Source organism: Phalaenopsis equestris, unplaced genomic scaffold (assembly GCF_001263595.1).
Source record: "Phalaenopsis equestris unplaced genomic scaffold, ASM126359v1 Scaffold000137, whole genome shotgun sequence".
Lineage (NCBI taxonomy): Eukaryota > Viridiplantae > Streptophyta > Magnoliopsida > Asparagales > Orchidaceae > Phalaenopsis > Phalaenopsis equestris.
This window is the reverse complement of record NW_018164579.1, coordinates 822,241-842,963: the sequence shown is the minus strand read 5'-3', so window position 1 is coordinate 842,963 and position 20,723 is coordinate 822,241. Positions and strand designations below refer to the sequence as shown.

Below are 20,723 nucleotides of genomic sequence, written 5' to 3'. Positions count from 1 at the left end.
GTTAAACAATTTTACCTAATTAAAGGGCCAATATTTGCATTGTTCTTATACAATACATTTAAAAATTGAACATTTCAAAATTCATAAATAATAAAATCAAATAAAAAAAACAAATAAAAGAAAATATATTTGATTAACATAATTTTAAAGTATTTTTATTTTTTATTTTCAAAATCAAATTAACTTATTTTTTTATTATTCAAAATATCTAAAACTACTTTGAATTTTGAAAAAATAATTTTCCCAACAAAATATATTTTAATTCAAATTAAAACACAAATAACAAAAAAAGTGATCCAACGGCTCCTGAAATTCGAAATTAATTTCTAACCAAATGTCCTTTATCAATTTTTCCAATCTAACCCCGAATTCAGGCCGAGCAAATTCTATGCGATGGACCTTCAGCTCTCTTATTCCTCCGGCGAACTCCCGGAAGATTTCAACTCCATCTTTCTTAATATCAACTCCCTTCTCCTCTGCTCCCATCCGAAGCCCTATTTCAACACAGCTCCCACTAAGAGAAGAGAGCCCACCCCCAATTTCTTCTCCTCCTCCCTGAAATTCAGCCCCCAATGGCTTCAACTCCGTTCCTCCACCTCCTTTCCTCCTTCTCGTTCCCTCCACAGCTCCCTCTCCGTCTTGGAACGCGCCTTCATCGGTGCTTCCGCCGGTGCTATCGCCGGTGCGTTCACCTACGTTTGCCTGCTCCCGATCGACACCATCAAGACCAAACTCCAGACTCGCGGCGCTGCTCAGATATACTCCGGCGCCCTCGATGCAGCTTTCCAGACCTTTCGCACCCACGGTCTCCTCGGCTTCTACCGTGGAGTCTCCGCTGTTCTCGTCGGCTCTGCTTCGTCCTCGGCTGTCTATTTTGGTACCTGCGAGTTCGGCAAATCCTTTCTCTCCAAATTCTCTTTCTATCCCCTCCTTCTCATCCCGCCGACCGCCGGCGCCATGGGCAACATAGTCTCCTCTGCCATCATGGTCCCCAAGGAGCTTATCACCCAACGAATGCAGACTGGCGCAGCTGGCCGATCTTGGGAGGTTCTTCTTAGGATCCTTGAGAAAGATGGCATTATGGGGCTGTACACTGGCTACTCTGCCACTTTGCTACGCAATCTCCCCGCTGGGATTTTGAGTTACTCATCGTTTGAGTACTTGAAGGGCTTCGTGTTGAGGACGACGGGAAATGCGTATCTTGAGCCAGCACAGAGTGTTGTTTGCGGTGCATTAGCTGGGGGGATATCTGCATCGCTGACCACTCCTCTTGATGTGCTGAAGACGAGGTTGATGACTCAGACTCATGGGGAGGCTACGAAGAAGATATCGGAGACACTAAGGCAGATATTGATGGAGGAAGGGTGGGCGGGGCTGGCAAGGGGAATCGGACCTAGGGTTCTTCACAGCGCATGCTTTTCCGCAATTGGATACTTTGCCTTCGAGACTGCGAGACTTGCTATACTGCATCAGTATGTGCAGCATAAGGAGAAGCCTGTTGTTGATGATGTGGTGGATTAAGATCCCAAATCGCATCATTATTCTATAAGGTAATCATTTCATGTTGTTCCGTTAGTTTTATCGAGCTCCAAGATAGCAATTTTGGTTTCAGCAATTCTAATGGATGGTTTAAGAGGAGAATATGATAGCTAGTATTTGTGCTTGTCTGAAGCTATGTGTCCTCTTCCTGTTCAGAACCAAGAGGTATGGGGGCATCTTATGTGGTTTATCATTTTTCTTATTGCAGTAGTTATATAATGAAGAAACTGAACGGTACATGTAAGATTATTTTGAGCTTTGTATGGTTTGTTTTAGTGGAACGTAATGGAATAGCTGTATCCTAGGAGCCTTTTTTCGGTCTTCATGTTTGAGAAGAAACTTTACAATGAGTGATAATGTGAAAAAGAAACCATTACTTTTGTATAATTTGTTAGTTTTTCTTAAGAAAGACTATGGTTTTTAGTAAATATGGGCATTTACATACATACCACACAATTCTTATATATTTACTTATCTAACACCTATTTGGCTTTTTAAGTTTATACCTCCCAAATCTTTCATATCACATCTACAATACAACTATTTTGACTTTTAAAAAAGTGAAATACATCTTTTTCATGCATAGTTATTGTGACATATTGTTGTGAGAGATGTGAATAATTCAAAGAAATAGATTCGAGAGATCTAAAGGAAAACTATAAATAAAAGTGCACAAAACAAGAAAATAACAAAAAATATAAGGTTTAACATGAAAACCCGAAAGCAGAAAAAAACTATGGAGTCGCACAACAACAAGAAATCCACTATGAAGAGAATCGTACAAATTACACCAAACTCAAGCCTCTCCATACTTTGGAGCACTTTAGGATGCTTCGTCTCTCTTTTGCACAATATAAAACTTGAAATTCAACAATCCTCCATCAACAAAGATAACACAATACGTAAGAACTTCTCGCAAATCACTTATGGGCCTCAAGGCACCGCAATATGGAATTGCGGCGCTCCAATTAGCAATGAGGCGCTACATCAAGTGTGTAGCAGTGTTGTGTTTTTTGGTTTTGAATTTGGACTAGGCATTGCGGTGTTGTTGGACTTGGCATTAGGGTGCTACATGTAGGCGATGCGATGCTCCCCTTCAGGCATTGAAGTGTCGTGCTCTCAGGTTTTGAACATGCATTAGGAGTTGCGGCGTTATACTCTGGGCACTAGGGCACTAGGTATGACAACAAAAAATTTTGGGGGTAACACCCCCCAACCCAATAAAAAGGGGGTCACCCCCCTGACAAACTCACCGTCAAGTTTGTTTGATGAAATTGAGAGCTTTGAGTGTCCAATTCAGGCTCTACATAGTAACACATATATGTAAAAATTGAAGTTTAGGTTTATGATATGTAAATACATAAGAATTGAGTGAATCTTTATAATAAATAAGGATAAATAATCCTAGATTTCTAGCAAGCTAGTGCAACACCCAAATCAACAAAACAAAGGAAGGTAGACGAGACAGGAACTAAAAAAACTAAAAGACTTTATGTTTAAGTTCAAGCTTAGAAAAATACAAAAAGTTCCTCTCCATCTTAATTGGTGGAATAATTATATTCCCACTACCGAGTATAACCAAAAAGAAAAACATGATTACTTGAATGAACTAACTAATGCTTAAATTTTGATAAGCCACTATTAAAGGTCTATTAATAACTACTAAGTACTAAATATAAAACTAAGGAGAGGAACTGCATCAGTTCCCTTCCTCTTTAGAATAACTCGACTCGAGTTCAGAGATTTGTGTGATATCTTGTAAGTATAGGTAGATTGAATTACACTCGCACCAGTTGGGGAGCTGTTCTATTGTGACAAGAGAGAGATGGGGAAAGATGGTCAGTTATCTTCTCAAGAAAGAGGATTCACAAATTATTAATTGAGGTGAATGCCAAAATGTTTTTGAACACAACACTTATTTAATATTAGTTGGTGAAAGTCGGTGTCTTTAGGTTTGGAATGGTTTTAAACAAGGGCCGCAAAAAATATTTCTTTCAATGAATTGAAGCAACTTGTGCTTTAAATGGCTGATCATGATTCCTGTCCCAATTCTTTGAGTGTGGTGTCTCTTTTAGGCATGTTCTGTTGTTGTATATTTGAAATTTAAAACGATCGACGACGAAGCGAATAAAATAGCACGAGAAAATTCACACCGAAAGAACACACAGATTTACGTGGTTCGGCAAATTGCCTACATCCATGGGGTTGCAGAGGATTTTACTAATTTAGGAATTTACACCAGTCGATCACCTCGACTTACAAGAGGAATCTCTCACTCTTCGTTGCTCTCTCTGTTTTTTTCTCTCTACACCAGATACACCGAAAAAGAAGACAAACTTATAAGAGAAATAAACTCAATTTCTCTTCTGCCATAAGCCACCAAGAAGAAGCCTAAGGAGAACAATCTTCTTCTTCTTCCTTTTTCTTCCTTCTGCCGCAAGAAATTACTCCTCCTTGCACTTCATCTCTTCCACTGTCCCGTGGAAACCCAAAGAACTCTTCCTCTATCCCGATGAAACCTAAAGAAGAAAATCGTGACTTCTTGTGACTTACAGATATGAAGGAGAGCCTCTCCATTTATCACGAAGAGAAGAAAGCAAAGGGATGCTTCTCTTCGCGAAATAGAGGAAGCGGGAATTGTTTCTGGCGAAGAGATGCTTCTCTTCGCAAAAAAAAAGAAGGGAGTGGTTATTGTGAAAAGGTGTGACCCTTCACGATCGGAAGCGTCGTGCAGATGGAGGGGCGGGAGCGGGAGTTCGCGGGTTGGGTGGACCGGACTCCACACCAGCGCTAACAATCTCCCACTTGGAGATCGGTACACCTGCTACAACGTCTCCTTTCTCGAACTGAATCCTTCACTGATAGTGTCGTCCTTTACTTCAAACATGAATCCTCCACCATGAATCCTCTACCTTGAATCCTCCACATGTGTATCATCCACCTCTGCAACTCAAAGCCACAGTCTTCACTCTAGAAGACTAATTGAAGCTGTGCATAACTTCAGTTTCTCAAGAGTAACACCCTCATCAACATACTCCACATAGTTTTGCACCTCCAAACTATTTTGTGGGTCACTCTTGTCTCTTTTTACAACTCCCACTACATGGGTAATATTTTGTCTCTGTTGAAAGTCTTTTCCAACAAGTTTAACCTTGTACCTGTTACTGACATCACGCTCAGTATTTATCTGGTACACCCATTTGTTGTGCAATGTCTTCTTTCCTGGTGAAACTTCTGCCAGCTCCTACTTGCTCAAATTTTCATCTTGCAAGATTTCTTCATATTTATGTGGTTTTGTAACATCTGTCTGTGGAACAATAGGAATGGGTGTCCCGGACCCACTCTCTTCTTCACTTCCATCACTGTCCTGCACTGGCCTTTGGTAGATTTTCTTTGGTAGATTTTCTACCACATTCAAAGCCCTTGAATCCAACATCAAGTCTTCAACAAAACTATGAACTGCCAACAAAAATGCATCATGTGATTCTCAGATGTCACATTTGCGCTATCATTCTCCATCTTCTTAGGACTCCTGCAGTTCTTCTTTATGTGGTCAGCCTTGCCACAATTCCAACAGGTTGTCTGCTTACTAAACTTTGATTTTGATCTCTCTATCCTTGAGTTCCTATCATACCATCTCCCTCTGAAATCAACATTCAATACCGAGCCGAACTCGAACCTAAGACCTCGCCAGAATCTTTCCTGCAAACTTCCTCAGTCAAAATCAAATCACGAATATCATCGTATTTCAGTTTATATTTACCTGTAGAATTGCTAACTGCTATCATTATGACTTCTCAACTATCTGACAATGAAGCCAACAAGATCAGTGCACATATCTCATCATCAAAATCAATTTCCACAGACGATAATTGATTTGTGATAGTATTGAAAATATTCAGGTGTTGAGCAACAAAAACACCTTCTGCCATCTTCAAATTGATTAACTTCTTCATCCAATGCACCTTGTTATTCGCCGATGGCTTTTCATGCATACCTGATAAGGCTGCCATGAGATCTACAGTCGTCCTTTCCTTGACGACGAAGTGTGCAACAGACCTCGATAGAGTCAATCCAATAACCCCCAGAATTTGTCGATCCAACAAATTTCATTCAGCCTCATCCATTCTTTCAGGTCTTTTCCCCAATAACGGAAGATCAAGTTTTTTCCCATAAAGATAATTCTCTATCTGCATTCTCCAATAACCAAAATCTGTGTCATCAAACTTCTCGATCCCTGAAACTTTTACTTCATCTGCAACCATCATTCTTCCTCAGATCTGAACAAAGCTCTGATACCAGTTGTTGTTGTATATTTGAAATTTAAAACGATCAACGACGAAGCGAATAAAATAGCACGAGAAAATTCACACCAAAAGAACACACAGATTTACGTGGTTCGGCAAATTGCCTACATCCATGGAGTTGCAGAGGATTTTACTAATTTAGGCATTTACACCGGTCGATCACCACGACTTACAAAAGGAATCTCTCACTCTTCGTTGCTCTCTCTGTTCTTCTCTTTCTACACTGAGATACACCGAAAAAGAAGACAAACTTACAAGAGAAATAAATTCAATTTCTCCTCTGCCACAAGCCACCAAGAAAAAGCCTAGGGAGAACAATCTTCTTTTTCTTCCTTCTTCTTCCTTCTGCCGCAAGAAACTACTCCTTGCACTTCTTCTGTTCCACTGTCCCGTGGAAACCCGAAGAACTCTTCCTCTATCCCGAGGAAACCTAAAGAAGAAAATCGTGACTTCTTGTGACTTACAGATATGAAGGAGAGCCTCTCCTTTTATCACGAAGAGAAGGAAGCGAAGGGATGCTTCTCTTCACGAAATAGAGGAAGCGGGAACGATTTGGCGCAGGGATGCTTCTCTTCGCAAAAAAGAAATGAGGGAGTAGTTATTTGTGAAAATGTGTGACCCTTCACGATCGGAAGCGTCGTTTCGCGAAAACAGAAGGAGAGGCGGGAGCGGGAGTTTGCGGGTTGGGTGGACCAGACTCCACGCCAGCGCTAACATGTTCGGCCTTTTTATGTACTTCAAAGTCTCAAAATTGTTCATATAAAGTGCTATGCCTCTCAAAATATCATGCTGAGCAAGAGATAACCATAGTGACAGTTAATATTTCTTCTGCCCTATTCTGTGTATCCTTCGCCAAAGAAAGTAGACTCCTGTGGGAAGGTTCAACCATTACTGTAATATCATCTTTCTCATAAAGATCATGTAATTCCAGATTGATTACAACATCCAAAGGGACCTTTTCATCGCCTGGAAAGGGACCTAAGTCCAGAGAACACCCCATAACGTTTCTTTGGAGGAATTTAAAGCTTGTTTCCATATTCTAAAGAAATTTTATCTCATGAGATTCTGTTATGAAGTCTTCCCTAGTCATTCTATGTTGCCACTGAGCCAAATGTTTGGAGATTGTTGTCTCAAAACAGAACCAATTCCTTTTATGTGTCAGAGGAATTCCTTTGCATGTAGCCACCTGATTTATCAAATTCTTATATGCAGTAGCTGGAATTAACTCTTGACACAAAATTGAGCTGCAAAAAGGGACAGAGATTCATATTTAGCAATTAACTTTAGCTTATGTACGTTGTTGATGACTGTTTTGACCTTGACCCTCAATACAATCAGTTTTTAGCAACCAGGTACTCTAAAAACAAGTTCTTCAAACTCAATTTGGTATCAGATATCATATAATACTATGAGAGTTGATTGCTTAACTCTTGATTCCAAATCCATTTGCCATTGAAGTACATGATTATACAAACCGACAATCATATTTCTGCTAATCTGCTCCCAAACCTTCAGCTTCAACATCTCTAATCGTGGGAGCTGCGAGGCTGTCTCAAGGAAATTCTCTTACCAAAATAGCCTTTCATTGCTTCTATTTTTCGCAGCCTAAATGCAGGCCATCCCCGCTAGGGAGGGAATGTAAGCTGTATTTGATTTTTTATATTAACATAGAAACCATTGCAGGGACTTGAAGCAACAATGATCTTCTCTGAAAAACTGCTCAATATTTATATCATGCATTGTGACGTGAAGCGACCCTTGAAGTCTTTCCAGTCTGAGGTAATGCAGTAAGATGATTAGAGCTACCATCTCTCTCATATAAACATAGCATCTCCAAACCCACAAGAATAAATCTTTCTTGTGGTTGAGCATCTATATCAATTTTCCATGCAGCATCATCAAAATTGTGGTTTATTCAAGCATTTCATTAAGCTTCACTTTAGTTTTCTCAAACTTAACCTTTTCCGAAAACCTTCTAAGAAGAAGATGGTACATCCAGAAAGTTGCATATAACCACCTTCAATCATATAGGGCCCATCCATGAAGATGCTTCACTATAACTCCTTAAATTGCAGCAATAACTATTGAGAAAAGTAAATGTATCTTCATCTAGAGTCAAGCTTCTTCCTTCATTTGAGTAGACAAGGAATGGTCTTCTTTCACTCGTTCTGCATAAGGCTTCCACTGTCACTCTCTCAATTGAGGTAACAACAAGCCTTAATCCCACTACGTGTGGTCGGCTACATAAATATTTTTTTCTCCATTGCGTCCTATTTAGTGTCATATTTTCATTTAGTTCTAATAAATTAAGATCATTTTTCTTAACATAATTCGAATCTAAAACATCTACTCTCCTAATCGGATCATCAGATAGTCGACGCTTAATGTGACCCAACCATCTAAGATGACTTTCTCTAATTTTGTCCGTCACAGGAGCTACACCAACCCTATCACGGATATATTCATTTCGCATTTTTGTCTTGGAGGCAATCAACTCAAAATTCAATTCCAAACTTTTTACTGAGGATGTCAGCATTTTCAATGATAGCTTTATTATCCGAGTCACCAGCTTAAATGGGTTCAATGCCCTTCTCAGCAAACTTTGTCAAAGCCCCTTTTTTCTCTGGGGTCTCAATGACACCGTCTTTTGGCATATAATTGGATGTTAGCTGAAATCCATTAAGCATGAATGGAACCAAAATTGTTAGTGTTAGAAGTTATTAAGAATTAATTTATTTTCTTTCATGCTATTTTCTATTTTATGTATTTCCTATTTTTTGTTTTTCGTAATTTTTATATTTCTTTTTATCTCCGGGTAGCTATTAGGAATTTATTAATTGTAATCTTGGAGATATGAGTGTTATTTCTTTCCTAAGTTAGAGATATGTGAGCTATTTGTTTTCAAAGTATGCGGGTTGTGTAAATAACTGTCTTATTGTATTTTGGGGTATCTACACAACTTTGTGATGCTAGAATGGACCTAAATAAATCAACGACTGACCTCTAAGGGAAGCTATGTCAAGGTAACCTAGCCAATTTTTCTATGGCATTGCAGGCACAATCTCAGCAGACCAGTGAAATTAAAGACGATTTGGGTAATTTCACTGGATATATTCACCAGTGAAATTAAATTCGAAATCCTTCCTGCAGCCAAACCTCCCTGCTGCCGGCTCACCTATGCTGGAATACTTAGTATCCTTCATGTTCCTCTGCCAGATCTCTTCATGTTGTCCGCATTTTTTCCTGCTAGGAGCTCTAAGGTGATTCTCTCAAGGCTTCCCTTCAGCAGCAGCATCAACTCCAGACCTTCCCTACTGCAAGTTGGCCTCCATCGGTTTCTCCCTGTAGACTTCCAGACCTTTCTGCAGCCTGGAAATCTTCTCTGTTAGCACTCTTCCCTGCAATCCAAAAATCCTGCTGCAGGCCCTCCTCGCTCGCTCTTCCTCAGGCCCTCCTTGCTGCAGACCCTCTACCTCAGGCAGACCCTCCCAAGTCCTCTGGAGCAGTTACTGAAATTGGTCCTGCAAACCACCTGTCTTCCTTTAGGCCCTCCAGAATTCTCTTTACAGGAATTCTCCTATAGCAGGCTCTCCTCCGGAGCCTTTTTCCGCAGTAGGCTCTCCTCGGGAGTCTTTTCCTGGAGGAGGCCTCCCTCCGGATCTTTTTTCATGCAACAATCTCTTCTCTAGAGCTTTTTTCATGCAATATGCCCTTCGCCGGAGTTTTTTTTCTTGCAGCAGGCACTTCTCCAGAGCTTTCCTTGCAGCAGGCCTACCTTCAGAGCTTTTTCCAGCAGCAGGCCTACTTCCGGAGCTTTTCCTTTTTTCTACAAGTCATACCTTGTAGCTTTCCCTGTAGGTTGTCTACTTCTATGCAAACTTTCCTGCAGTATTATCTACAATAGCCTCCCGCCTACCTACAAAAACTAGAGTCAAAGACAATTGCAGTCAACAGAAATATCCCTAAATGTTCTTGGGGATGAAAAATTCATATTCCACCTCACAAAGTACCTTCCTTACCCTTTATTTGATGACTTCAAATTCAAGTTGAATATGATTGACATCTATGTTTCAATGTTTCAAATTGAGGGGAAGAAGTGTTAGAAGTTATTAGGAATTGATTTATTTCTTTTCCTGTTATTTCTTATTTTATTTGTTTATTATTTTATGTATTTCTTATTTTATGTATTACCTTTTATCTTTGGGTTGTTATTATGAATTTATTAATCGTAATCTAGGAGATATGGGTGTTATTTCTTCCTAAATTAGAGATATGAGAGTTGTTTCTTTCTTAAGTTTAAGATTCTTGTAAGTTGTATTTAAGCCAACCTTCGTATCATTAAAATTATTTGGCTTAATTCTCAAAAAGAACATTTAAGCTTGCATTTTTAGACGTAGTATCAGTGGGACATCCATTACTATTTTTTCTTAGACCATGCTTATTGGAGAAGCTGGTGTATCATATTTCTGTGAGAATTGTCCATTTCGTACAACCAAAGACGCTGAGTTTTTTCATCTATCACAAATCCTGAAGGCTTAGAACTATCTTGATAACCATGCCAAGGGCTTGAGTTCATTGCACCATTTGACACCATTAAGCCTGGCAACTCTAACGATGTTCCAGGACATACTAAAACTTGCACCCTTTTCTGTGGATGAAGAGGCAAATTATGAAGCAACTGGTAGAAACTTTCATTTCCATTAACCAGAGGATGAGTACCATAGCAAACTCCATTGTCTTCAAAAACATCTGTATGTACATTAGGAATAGTTCTTGATTCTCCTTTACCTCTCATTTTAAGGTTCATTCTTTGCACCTTGCCATTAAAGTTTTTGGTGTTGAAACGATTGCTCGTGGTCTGATAGAAGTGATTGTCCTCATAGTGACAATGAGCATGGGTCAAATGATTCCATTAAGCACTCGTGTGCCATTTTAACTTGGGAACAACAAAATCAAATTACGTCTCTTGTGGAATATTCATAAATTCAAGAAGATTGTTCAATTCTTGCTCTTGATTGAGAAAATCCTCAATGTGGGGATTACCATCAAAATAATGGAAATAAAAATCAGAATTAATTTCAAACTTACCATGGTTGCAATGTCGAGTAAAGTAGATCAATGATGTGAGCAGGTTGAAGACGAGCACAATGCTCACCACCAGATCCAGAAAGCCTGCTCTAGCCGATTGATTGGATCGATGGGAACTTCTTATATCTTGATTCATTGCATTGATGCCACCCATTTCTAGTATGGGTACCATATACGTTGGTGTGGTTGTTGGATAAGAAGTGCGTTGTTCCTAAAGTGATGGAGCTTTTGTTGTACATGTGGAGCAGCAGGTCTAAAGCTCAAGTGTTGGGCATATGGCGTTCATGCACGAGTGGTGTGGGATTTCCAAAAATACTGCCAGCTTCGATCACCATTGCAAGCTAGGATGTCACAGTCTTTTCTCTTCATTGCCATTGGCTCTGATGCCACTTCGGTGCATCACCCAAATTTAAGAAGCAAGCAAAGGCAGACAAGATGGGACTAAAAAAACTTATCTTTAAGTTCAAGCTCAAAAAATAAAAAAAAGTTCCTCAGTCTATCTTAATCAATGGAATACTTATATTCCCATTATCTATTAAGACCAAAAAGAAAAACATGATTAGCTTAGTAAATTGTTATTTGACTCTTAATTGGCTAACTAAGACAATCACAAACTTGTGATTTTCCTAGAAGCTTCTATGGTGAACCGGGTTTACTTGGGAGGCCTCATCTTGTTATAAATAGATGAGGGAGGCTTGTAGAAGAGACTACAAGGAAGGAAAAAGAAATCAGGCCAAGAAGGTCAAGAAGAGGAAGAAAATCAGTCCAAGAAGAAGAAGGCGAGAGTTTTCAAGAATTGAGGGGAAGAGTCTTAGGTCTTGTATCGAGGTCCCTCATTAGAGAAGAACAGTCCAGTGAATTGGCAGGGACTTCTTGAAGCTCTGCAGGTGGCCTTCTAACTGCAGGTGTTCTTTAGCAAGGAATCCAACAAGGTATTCTTGAGCAATCTAGTCCTTTGCACCAAGGTAATCTTCATCCTGCAAGAACTCTCAGGCCTGGGCGAACAACAGGCTTCCTCTGGCTATAGTCCTGGTTCGTGGACTGCAGGGTCTTCGACAGCTTGCAGGTGTTTCTTGGGTTGTCCAAACGAGAAGCAAAGAACTCAGCAGCTCTTCGGCTGCTAAGAGAAGACTGCAAGTCTTAAACTACAGGGAGATCTTCGGCCTTCAGCAAGTAATCTTTGTTGTTGCAGCAAGGTGTTCTACGACAGTCCAAGTTTTTGGGCTGTAGTTTCTTGAGAGTGCAGCAAACACTCTTTGGTAATTCAGTTATTTTGTTCTTTCCCATCTAACTCAATCCGCAGGAGTTCTTTGGAATATTTCAGGTGTTCGGTGGGGCAAACTTTCACAATAATTGGCGTCGTCTGTGGGAATCCTAGCCACGACAATGGGCTCCGCCAAATTCGACATCGAGGAATTCACGGGAAAAAACGATTTCGGCCCGTGGAGAGTGAAAATGAAAGCTCTGCTGGTGCAGCAAGGTGTTGCAGAAGCCTTGCAAGGGTCGGCGGCATTGCCAGCCGACATGACCGAGAAAGAAAAGAACAAGATTCTGGACAGGGCTCACAACTTGATAATCTTGAGCCTTGGCGATAAAGTTCTGAAGAAAATTTCGACGGAGATGATGACTCAAGCGCTTTGGGTCAAACTCGAACTACTATATATGACGAAATCTTTAACTAACAGACTCTTCTTGAAGCAACGTCTGTACTTCTTCAAGATGCATGAAGAGAAATCTGTCTCAGAGCAAATCGATGAGTTCAACAAGATTATTGACGATTTTGAGAATGTCAATGTCAAGATGGACGACGAGGACAAGACACTGCTACTGCTAAACTCCTTGCCTGAGAGCTACGAGCACTTCAAAGATGTGTTGCTCTATGGAAGGACACAAACAATATCTCTAGAAGATATTCAATCGTTGATCAAAGCTAAAAAACTTCAAAAGAAGCACGAGATGAATGAAGAAATCAATGGAGACAGTCTTACCATTAGATGAAGATCGGATAAAAAAGGTTCAAGAAACAGTCAAAGCAGATCAAGATCAAGAAAAGGAAAAAGGGGCGGGAATCAGTCGTCAAAGGGATCTTACAAGTGTTACCACTCCCACAAGGAAGGTCAATTCAGGAAAAACTGTCCAGAGAGGAAAAATTTTTTTCAAGAAAAGCCTAAAGATCCTGGAGAAGCAAGTTTAGCTTCAAACGACTATGATTCAACTGAAGTCCTGGTGATCACCGAATCAGAATCCAACAATGAGTGGATCATCGACTCGAGGTGCTCTTTCCACATGTGCCCTCATAAGGACTGGTTCGAGACACTGCAATTAGAAAATGTTGGGTTCGCACTACTTGGAGACAACAAGGCTTGCAGGGTGGCCGACAGTGGAACAATCAGAATAAAGATGTTCGATGGAGCTGAACGAATACTGCAACATGCCAGGTACGTTTCTGAACTTAAAAGAAATTTGATTTCTTTAAGTACGCTGGAGTCAAGATACTCGTTCAAGGCAGAAAGTGGTTGTATCAGAGTAGTCAAAAGTTCTCTCATCTTCATGAAAGGAGTCAAGAAAAATGGGCTTTACTCCTTAGTTGGAAGAACCATGATTGGTAACCTCTCTAATGCAGTTCAATCAAAACCCGACAGGACTAGTCTATGACACATGAGACTGGGGCATGTAAGTGAAAGAGTCTTACTAGAACTGTCTAAACAGAACCTGCAATGTGGAGATCAAGTCAGTAAACTAGAATTCTGCGAACAATGTGTGTTAGGGAAGGCTACGAGGGTGAAGTTCTCTACCGGAACTCATACATCAAAGAAATCTCTTAATTACGTACACAGTGATCTATGGGGTCCAACAAGAACTCAAACTCATGGAGGAGGGAGGTATTTCATGTCCATCACAGACGACTACACCAGGAATGTATGAGTCTTAATCCTTAAAACAAAAGATAAAGCTTTTCAACGGTTCAAGGACTGGTCAACTCTCACTGAAAACAAGATGGAAACAAAATTGAAGCACCTGAGAGTTGACAATGGCTTGGAACATTGTTCAGAGCAGTTCAATGAGTTATGTAGGAAGAATGACATTACAAGACACAAGAATGTTCAGAACACCCTTGAACAGAATGGGTTGGCTGAAGAATGAATAGGACTCTCTTAGAGAGAGTGAGATGCATGCTTTTAAACGCTGGTCTACCCAAAACTTTCTGGGATGAAACTGTGTCGACCTCCTGCTATCTTATCAATAGATGTCCATCAACAACTATTGATAAGATAGCAGGAGGTCGACACAAGGACTGGTTAATTTTAAAGCTTTTCAATGGTTCAAGGATTGGTTAACTCTCACCGAAAACAAGATGGAACAAAATTGAAGCACCTGAGAACTGACAATGGCTTGGAACATTGTTCAGAGCAGTTCAATGAGTTATGCAGGAAGAATGGTATTACAAGGCACAAGAATGTTCAGAACACCCCTGAACAGAATGGGTTGGTTGAAAGAATGTATAGGACTCTCTTAGAGAGAGTGAGATGCATGCTTTTAAATGTCGGTCTACCCAAAACTTTTTGGGGTGAAACTGTGTTGACCTCCTGCTATCTTATCAATAGAACTCCATCAACAACTATTGGAATGAAGCCTCCTTCGGAGATGTGGTATGCGAAACCAGGTAACTATGATAATCTCAAAGTGTTTGGATGTATTGCATATGCTCATGATAAACAGGATAAGCTGGAGGCAAGAGCTTTGAAGTGCATTTTCATCGGCTACCCACCTAGAACCAAAGGTTACAAACTGTGGTGTCTAGATCAATAGAAATGCATCATCAGTGGAGATGTAGTATTCAATGAGTCTAAAATGGCGAACCTGCAAAGCTATGTTACCAGGAACAATGCTACTAAGAAGGATACTCCAATTGAGGTGGAGCTGCAACAACAAAACCTTGACGGATCAAAGGACTGATGTGAACAACCAGGATGAAGTGGTAAGACCAGCAAAAAACTGAACCAGAAAGCAGATCAAATGACTACAGTTTGGTGAGAGATAGACAGAGAAGAACCATCAGACTGCCAGAGAGATATGGTCATACAGATTTGATCTTCTATGCATTGAGCGTCGTAAAAGTGATAGAAGAAGCATAACTGAATAGCTACGAGCAAGCTCTAAAGAGTAAGGAAAGACATAAGTGGGTAGATGTAATGGATGAAGAGATAGCTTCTCTGGTAAACAACAAGACTTGGGAACTTATTGATCGACCAAAAAACCAACGTGTAGTTGGTTGTAAGTGGACCTTCAAGAAGAAGGAAGGCATGTCAGGCATTGAAGAGGTCAGGTATAAAGCAAGACTTGTAGCAAAGAGATTCACACGGGTAGAAAGAACTGACATGCTCACCAAGGTGTTACCCACAGCTAAGTTCATGTACTGTCTGGACTTAGTAAACTCAACAGGGGCTAAGGGCCTCATCTGGGCTAGATGGAATAGAGCATTGTAATTAAGAGTCAAGGTGGAGAATTGTTATATGACTCTTAATTGGCTAACTAAGGCAATGACAAACTTGTGATTTTCCTAGAAGCTTCTATGGTGAACCGGGTCTACTTGGGAGGTTTCATCTTGTTATAAATAGATGAGGGAGGCTTGTAGAGGAGACTACAAGGAAGGGAAAAGAAATCAAATCAAGAAGGCCAAGAAGAGGAAGAAAATCAGTCCAAGAAGAAGAAGAAGGGGAGACTTCAAGAATTGAGAGGAAGAGTCTTTAGATCTTGTATCGAGGTCCCTCATTAGAGAAGAACAGTCCAGTGAATCGGCAGAGAGTTCTTGAAGCTCTGCAGGTGGTCTTCTAACTGCAGGTGTTCTTTAGCAAGGTATTCTTGGACAATCTAATTCTTCGCACCAAGGTAATCTTCAGCCTGCAGGAACTCTCAGGCCTAGGCGAACAGCAGGCGTTACCTGACTACAGTCTTGGTTGGTGGACTATAGGGTCTACGGCAGCTTGCAGGTGTTTCTTGGGTTGTCCAAACGAGAAGCAAAGAACTCAGCAGCTCTTGGACTGCCGAGAGAAGACCGCAAGTCTTCAACTACAAGGAGATCTTCAGCCTTCAGCAAGTAATCTTTGTCACTGCAACAAGGTGTTCTATGGCAGTCCCAAGTGTTTCTTGGGTTACCTGACTACAGTCTTGGTTGGTGGACTATAGGGTCTACGGCAGCTTGCAGGTGTTTCTTGGGTTGTCCAAACGAGAAGCAAAGAACTCAGCAGCTCTTGGACTGCCGAGAGAAGACCGCAAGTCTTCAACTACAAGGAGATCTTCAGCCTTCAGCAAGTAATCTTTGTCACTGCAACAAGGTGTTCTATGGCAGTCCCAAGTGTTTCTTGGGTTACCTGACTACAGTCTTGGTTGGTGGACTATAGGGTCTACGGCAGCTTGCAGGTGTTTCTTGGGTTGTCCAAACGAGAAGCAAAGAACTCAGCAGCTCTTGGACTGCCAAGAGAAGACCGCAAGTCTTCAACTACAAGGAGATCTTCAGCCTTCAGCAAGTAATCTTTGTCACTGCAACAAGGTGTTCTACGGCAGTCCAAGTTTTTGGGCTGCAGTTTCTTGAGAGTGCAACGAACATTCTTTGGTAATTTGGTTATTCAGTTCTTTCCCATCTACTCAATCCGCAGGAGTTCTTTGGAGTATTTCAGTTGTTCGGTGGGGCAAGCTTTCACACATAAACTAAGTAATGCTTAAATGTAATTAAGTCACTATTAAAATGTACATGAAAATGCGTCAAAGCTAATTCTAAGGAGGCTCGCTTATCCGACTGAGTGTAGTCGTCCAGCTAAAGCTAGCTAGGTCAAAATCGATTGGGCTACAAAAGATGATCGAATGATCTAAGTTTGAACTTTTCATTCAGAAACGAGACAGAGACATCTGAGTCAACCACCAAGAAAAAAAACCAACTCGAGGGAAGATCCAATCCCTCGGTATCTCCAATCATATCGAGGATACCAAGAAGTTTTCCCACCTATTTCTCAATGGTCGACAACCAGACTAGATCAACCGACCGACAATGCCAACCAAGCCTTGTTGATCGAACCGGTCCTGCCGACCCAAAGTCAATCAAGCTTAATCGACGGGGCCAGAGAGCAACCGAGCGATAGGCTCATATATATAAAATACTATAAATATTCTGTACAACTCCTTTTAAAGCAGGTGTAAAACTATAACGTTTTCATATTGCATTCTTTCACCTATAAGTCGGGAGATCACTTCATGAATAAGACATGCTAAATTATTGTTTATTAATGTTCTCTCTCTCTCTCTCTCCCTCTCTCTCTCTCCCTCTCTCTCTCTCTCCCTCTCCCTCTCCCGACCTAGCTCTATATCTTGGGTGTGATTCACGGACAAATCAGGATCCAACATAAAGGTCTATTAATGACCAATTAATAACTACTAAATACTGATTGTAAAACCGAGGAGAGCAACTACATCATAAACATGCATGTTTTCTGGAATCTTGACATGTATATTTGGTTTTCTTGAAATTCTAATATTGCTATTATTGTTTGTTGTACAATTTTGATAGTACTATTATTATTATACTTAATTTGTATATTAGGGTTTTATAGCTAGTTGTGTTAGGGTTAAAAAAACTAAGTACATCTGTGGTGTTGGTTATCTTTGTTTGAAAAGAGGGTAGACTATAGTCCTTAGTTGTGAAGTTTTAAAACAAATATTCATTTTCATAAAAAAGAGATGCACTATGGAAAGTTTTATACAAATAAAAGCAAAATAATAACAATAATAGTAAATAAATAAATAAAACTCACCATTTTAATTACTAATATTATAGCATAATCCTAGGAATGTATATTTGATGAGGCTAATATCCTTGGTGACGCCTGTCAACTTTTGAAGCTATTAGCAGTGAAACTCTACGTGCGGACTCCAATAATATGTCGTCACGTGTGCTACATCGCGGAGATTATTTCAGTGTTATCACGAGGTTATTGAAGTTGAACCGCAGAGGTTATTTCAGGTTGATTGAAGAGAAACTCATATATTCTACTTCAATAACCTCGAAATAACGTCGCAAAGGTTATTTTGGGATTATTTCAAGATTATTGAAAAGAAATTCATATATTTCACTTCAATAACCCCGACCGCGAAAGTTATATCGGGGTTATTGAAGAGAAACTCATATATTCCACTTCAATAACCCTGAAATAATCCCCGTGGTGTTATTTCAGGATTATTGAAGTATAATGTATAAGTTTCTCTTCAATAACACCGAAATAACCTTTGCGGTTCCGCTTCAATAATCCGAGACATTTGATCTAGAATTAAGAAGTTAACATCTATAGAACCATCTCTGTTGCTAGAATTTATATTATTTATTCAAGGCAGTGTTTGATTTTAGTTCTTGAACCAATTACTGCAGCATTCATAGGTTTTCTTAGCTGGGTAATTAATTGAAGTGGAGGAATTCACCTCTTAATTTGTTTTTTTTTTTTTTTGTTCGGAGAAAATTAACACGGAAAGATACATGCAAATCAGTTAAATCCTGCAATACAGTCATATATGCTCACGCACTGCCATGTTGATACTGATATGAGATATTTTCATTTCAATCTTAGTATAATGTTTTAGTTAGACCCATCTTTTTCTTAAATTATTATTCTAATGTTGCCGTAATTAAACTTGCAGAACATGTTTTAGCACACTAAAACTAAGTATGGTAACTTTTGGATACTTATTTCAAGGAAATCATTTGGGCATAGGTATTCTTTTGTTATAAATGTAACCTCATTCCTTATTGCAATCGAACTGCGGTATTTCCTTTTTCTTTTTTTCATCTCCGGTTTATTTTCATTTGATAATGATGTTTTGCAGCAGTAGATCAATTTCTTACACTTTCTCATAGATTGAAGATATTGTATACTCTTCATATTTATCCAATTCCCAACAGTTTTATTGTGGCACACATAAATGCATCAGTTAGCTAGTTTATAAAATCAATTGGGTGCTAATTTTATAAATGATAATGTTTCAAATGCTATGAATGTAATTATACCTTTTGTTTCACATGGTGGAGTGAAATGAAATGATTAAGGCCTGTAAAATCTCTTGTTAATGGCTGCAGATTCACAATTCAGTCATAGCTTCATAAATATTGATTTCATGAGTCTATGTGACTCTTATATGTAACAAGAAAGATCAACACTACACCGATAAATATTTTTTATGGACCAATACATTTATTATTAGGCCTCATGGACTCGTGGTCTTGGAATGCCCATTTTCTTCAACAGTTAAGTTGCTGAGGTGATCTGTTGACCTCATCTGTCAATGTGCTAGCTGTAATTTATCAGCTGCCGGAGCGATCTGCCTAGCTCTCAATGACATATGTTCATGTTTATTTATGAGCCGCTCGACGTCCATTTCAATGTCATTTGATTGGAGCATCGTGGACAAACTTTGTATTGTACAAATTATATATTTATATTTTTTTGTCTCTTTGGTCACTGAAGGGTAGGATGTCATCTGTGAATCATATAAATAGATAAGCTCTTCGAACATCAGGGACACACGACTCCTGGAAAATAAACCATCTCCTTCCATCTCTCTTGTTAGAGACCATGGAGCAAGGGCTTGAAAAGCATAGACCCGTCTCTCTTCACCTCTTTTTTCACAAGTCTTTCTTGGGTTGTGTCAACTCACGAACGTTATAGGGTCTGACGTCCTAAAAGAATTCAACAATCATGATAATTAAGATATAGTAAAAACTATTTTGGAAGATATGCATGCATACCACTCTAGACCTATATATTTACATATCTACACCTAAACCTCAACTTTTTCATACATATGCATGGAAGTTGTATCTTACTTTTAAAATGGTGGTATTTTTATGTGGTATGCAAGATTTGGATGTTGAAAATGGAAAAAAAAAAAAAAAAGAGTTTAGATGTCAAAATTGGGTGAATTTCAAATACACGGCTCCATATAAAAGTGTTGTCCTCTACCGCCTCCTGCAGCTTGATGCCAGTTGTGTGCCATCATTGTCATCCGTCGCTCGTCACTTTACGTCGCTCTTGGCTGCCAATAATTTACATGAATCACATATATTTTGAAATATATTATTTTAATGCTACTTCGAATCACTCAAGAAAGGGGCATTTACATACACAGCGCACAATTCTTATGTTATTTACATATCTTACATCTAAACTTTCATATTTACAGACATAGTACTAAACTCTTTAATATTAGCATTATTTTCACTTTTTTTAAAATGAATAACACATAGGTTTAAATCACCAAAGTGTTATATATGTAAATATAAAAATTTAGTTGTGAGATACGAAAATGCATAAGAATTGTGTGCTAGGTATGTAAATTTCCCAACAAAAAATATGAAGTACATTTATTTCATATAACCAAATAACTTCAAAGAATTTCATGTGCAAAACAACGACAAGAACAAAAACACACAATAAATAAAGAATAAAACACAATGTGATTTACGAGGTTATTCTAATATCAATAGACGAGAAGAAAGAAAAAAGGTCTAAATAGGCTTACAATCCTATATCAAAAAATTAGCCTTAATTCCTCCAATAAATAAGAGGGGATTAATGCATACTAATAAAAAAATAGAAATAATTATTTACCCCTTTTTTTAAAAAAATCTCTAATACAATAATTTACACCACATTTGTTACTTCTAGATAAGTGGAAGATGGCCAAAATGAGCTCCAACACTAAAACGACTGCACCTAGATAGTTGTCTGAATAACCCCGTCCCAAGGG

The 20,723-nt window shown here is 39.2% G+C and overlaps 1 protein-coding gene across 2 annotated transcripts; it reads left to right on the top strand.

The window, feature by feature from the left end:
- Nucleotides 1–353: 353 nt before the first annotated feature.
- LOC110021676 (protein MITOFERRINLIKE 1, chloroplastic) lies at nt 354–19,371 on the top strand. 2 transcript variants are annotated; one of them, XM_020720263.1, is made up of 2 exons: nt 354–1,550; nt 19,179–19,371. In XM_020720263.1, exon 1 carries the CDS (start codon nt 394–396, stop codon nt 1,519–1,521), a length of 1,128 nt encoding a protein of 375 aa, XP_020575922.1. In that variant the 5' UTR covers nt 354–393; the 3' UTR covers nt 1,522–1,550; nt 19,179–19,371. The 2 variants fall into 2 exon arrangements, with proteins under 2 accessions (XP_020575922.1, XP_020575923.1); XM_020720264.1 differs by lacking the exon at nt 19,179–19,371 and adding an exon at nt 8,902–8,913.
- The last annotated feature ends 1,352 nt before the right edge of the window (nt 19,372–20,723 follow it).

Bases quoted from the DNA above. Each gene is read 5' to 3' on its own strand.
- LOC110021676 (XM_020720263.1), top strand. From the start codon at position 394: ATGGACCTTCAGCTCTCTTATTCCTCCGGCGAACTCCCGGAAGATTTC.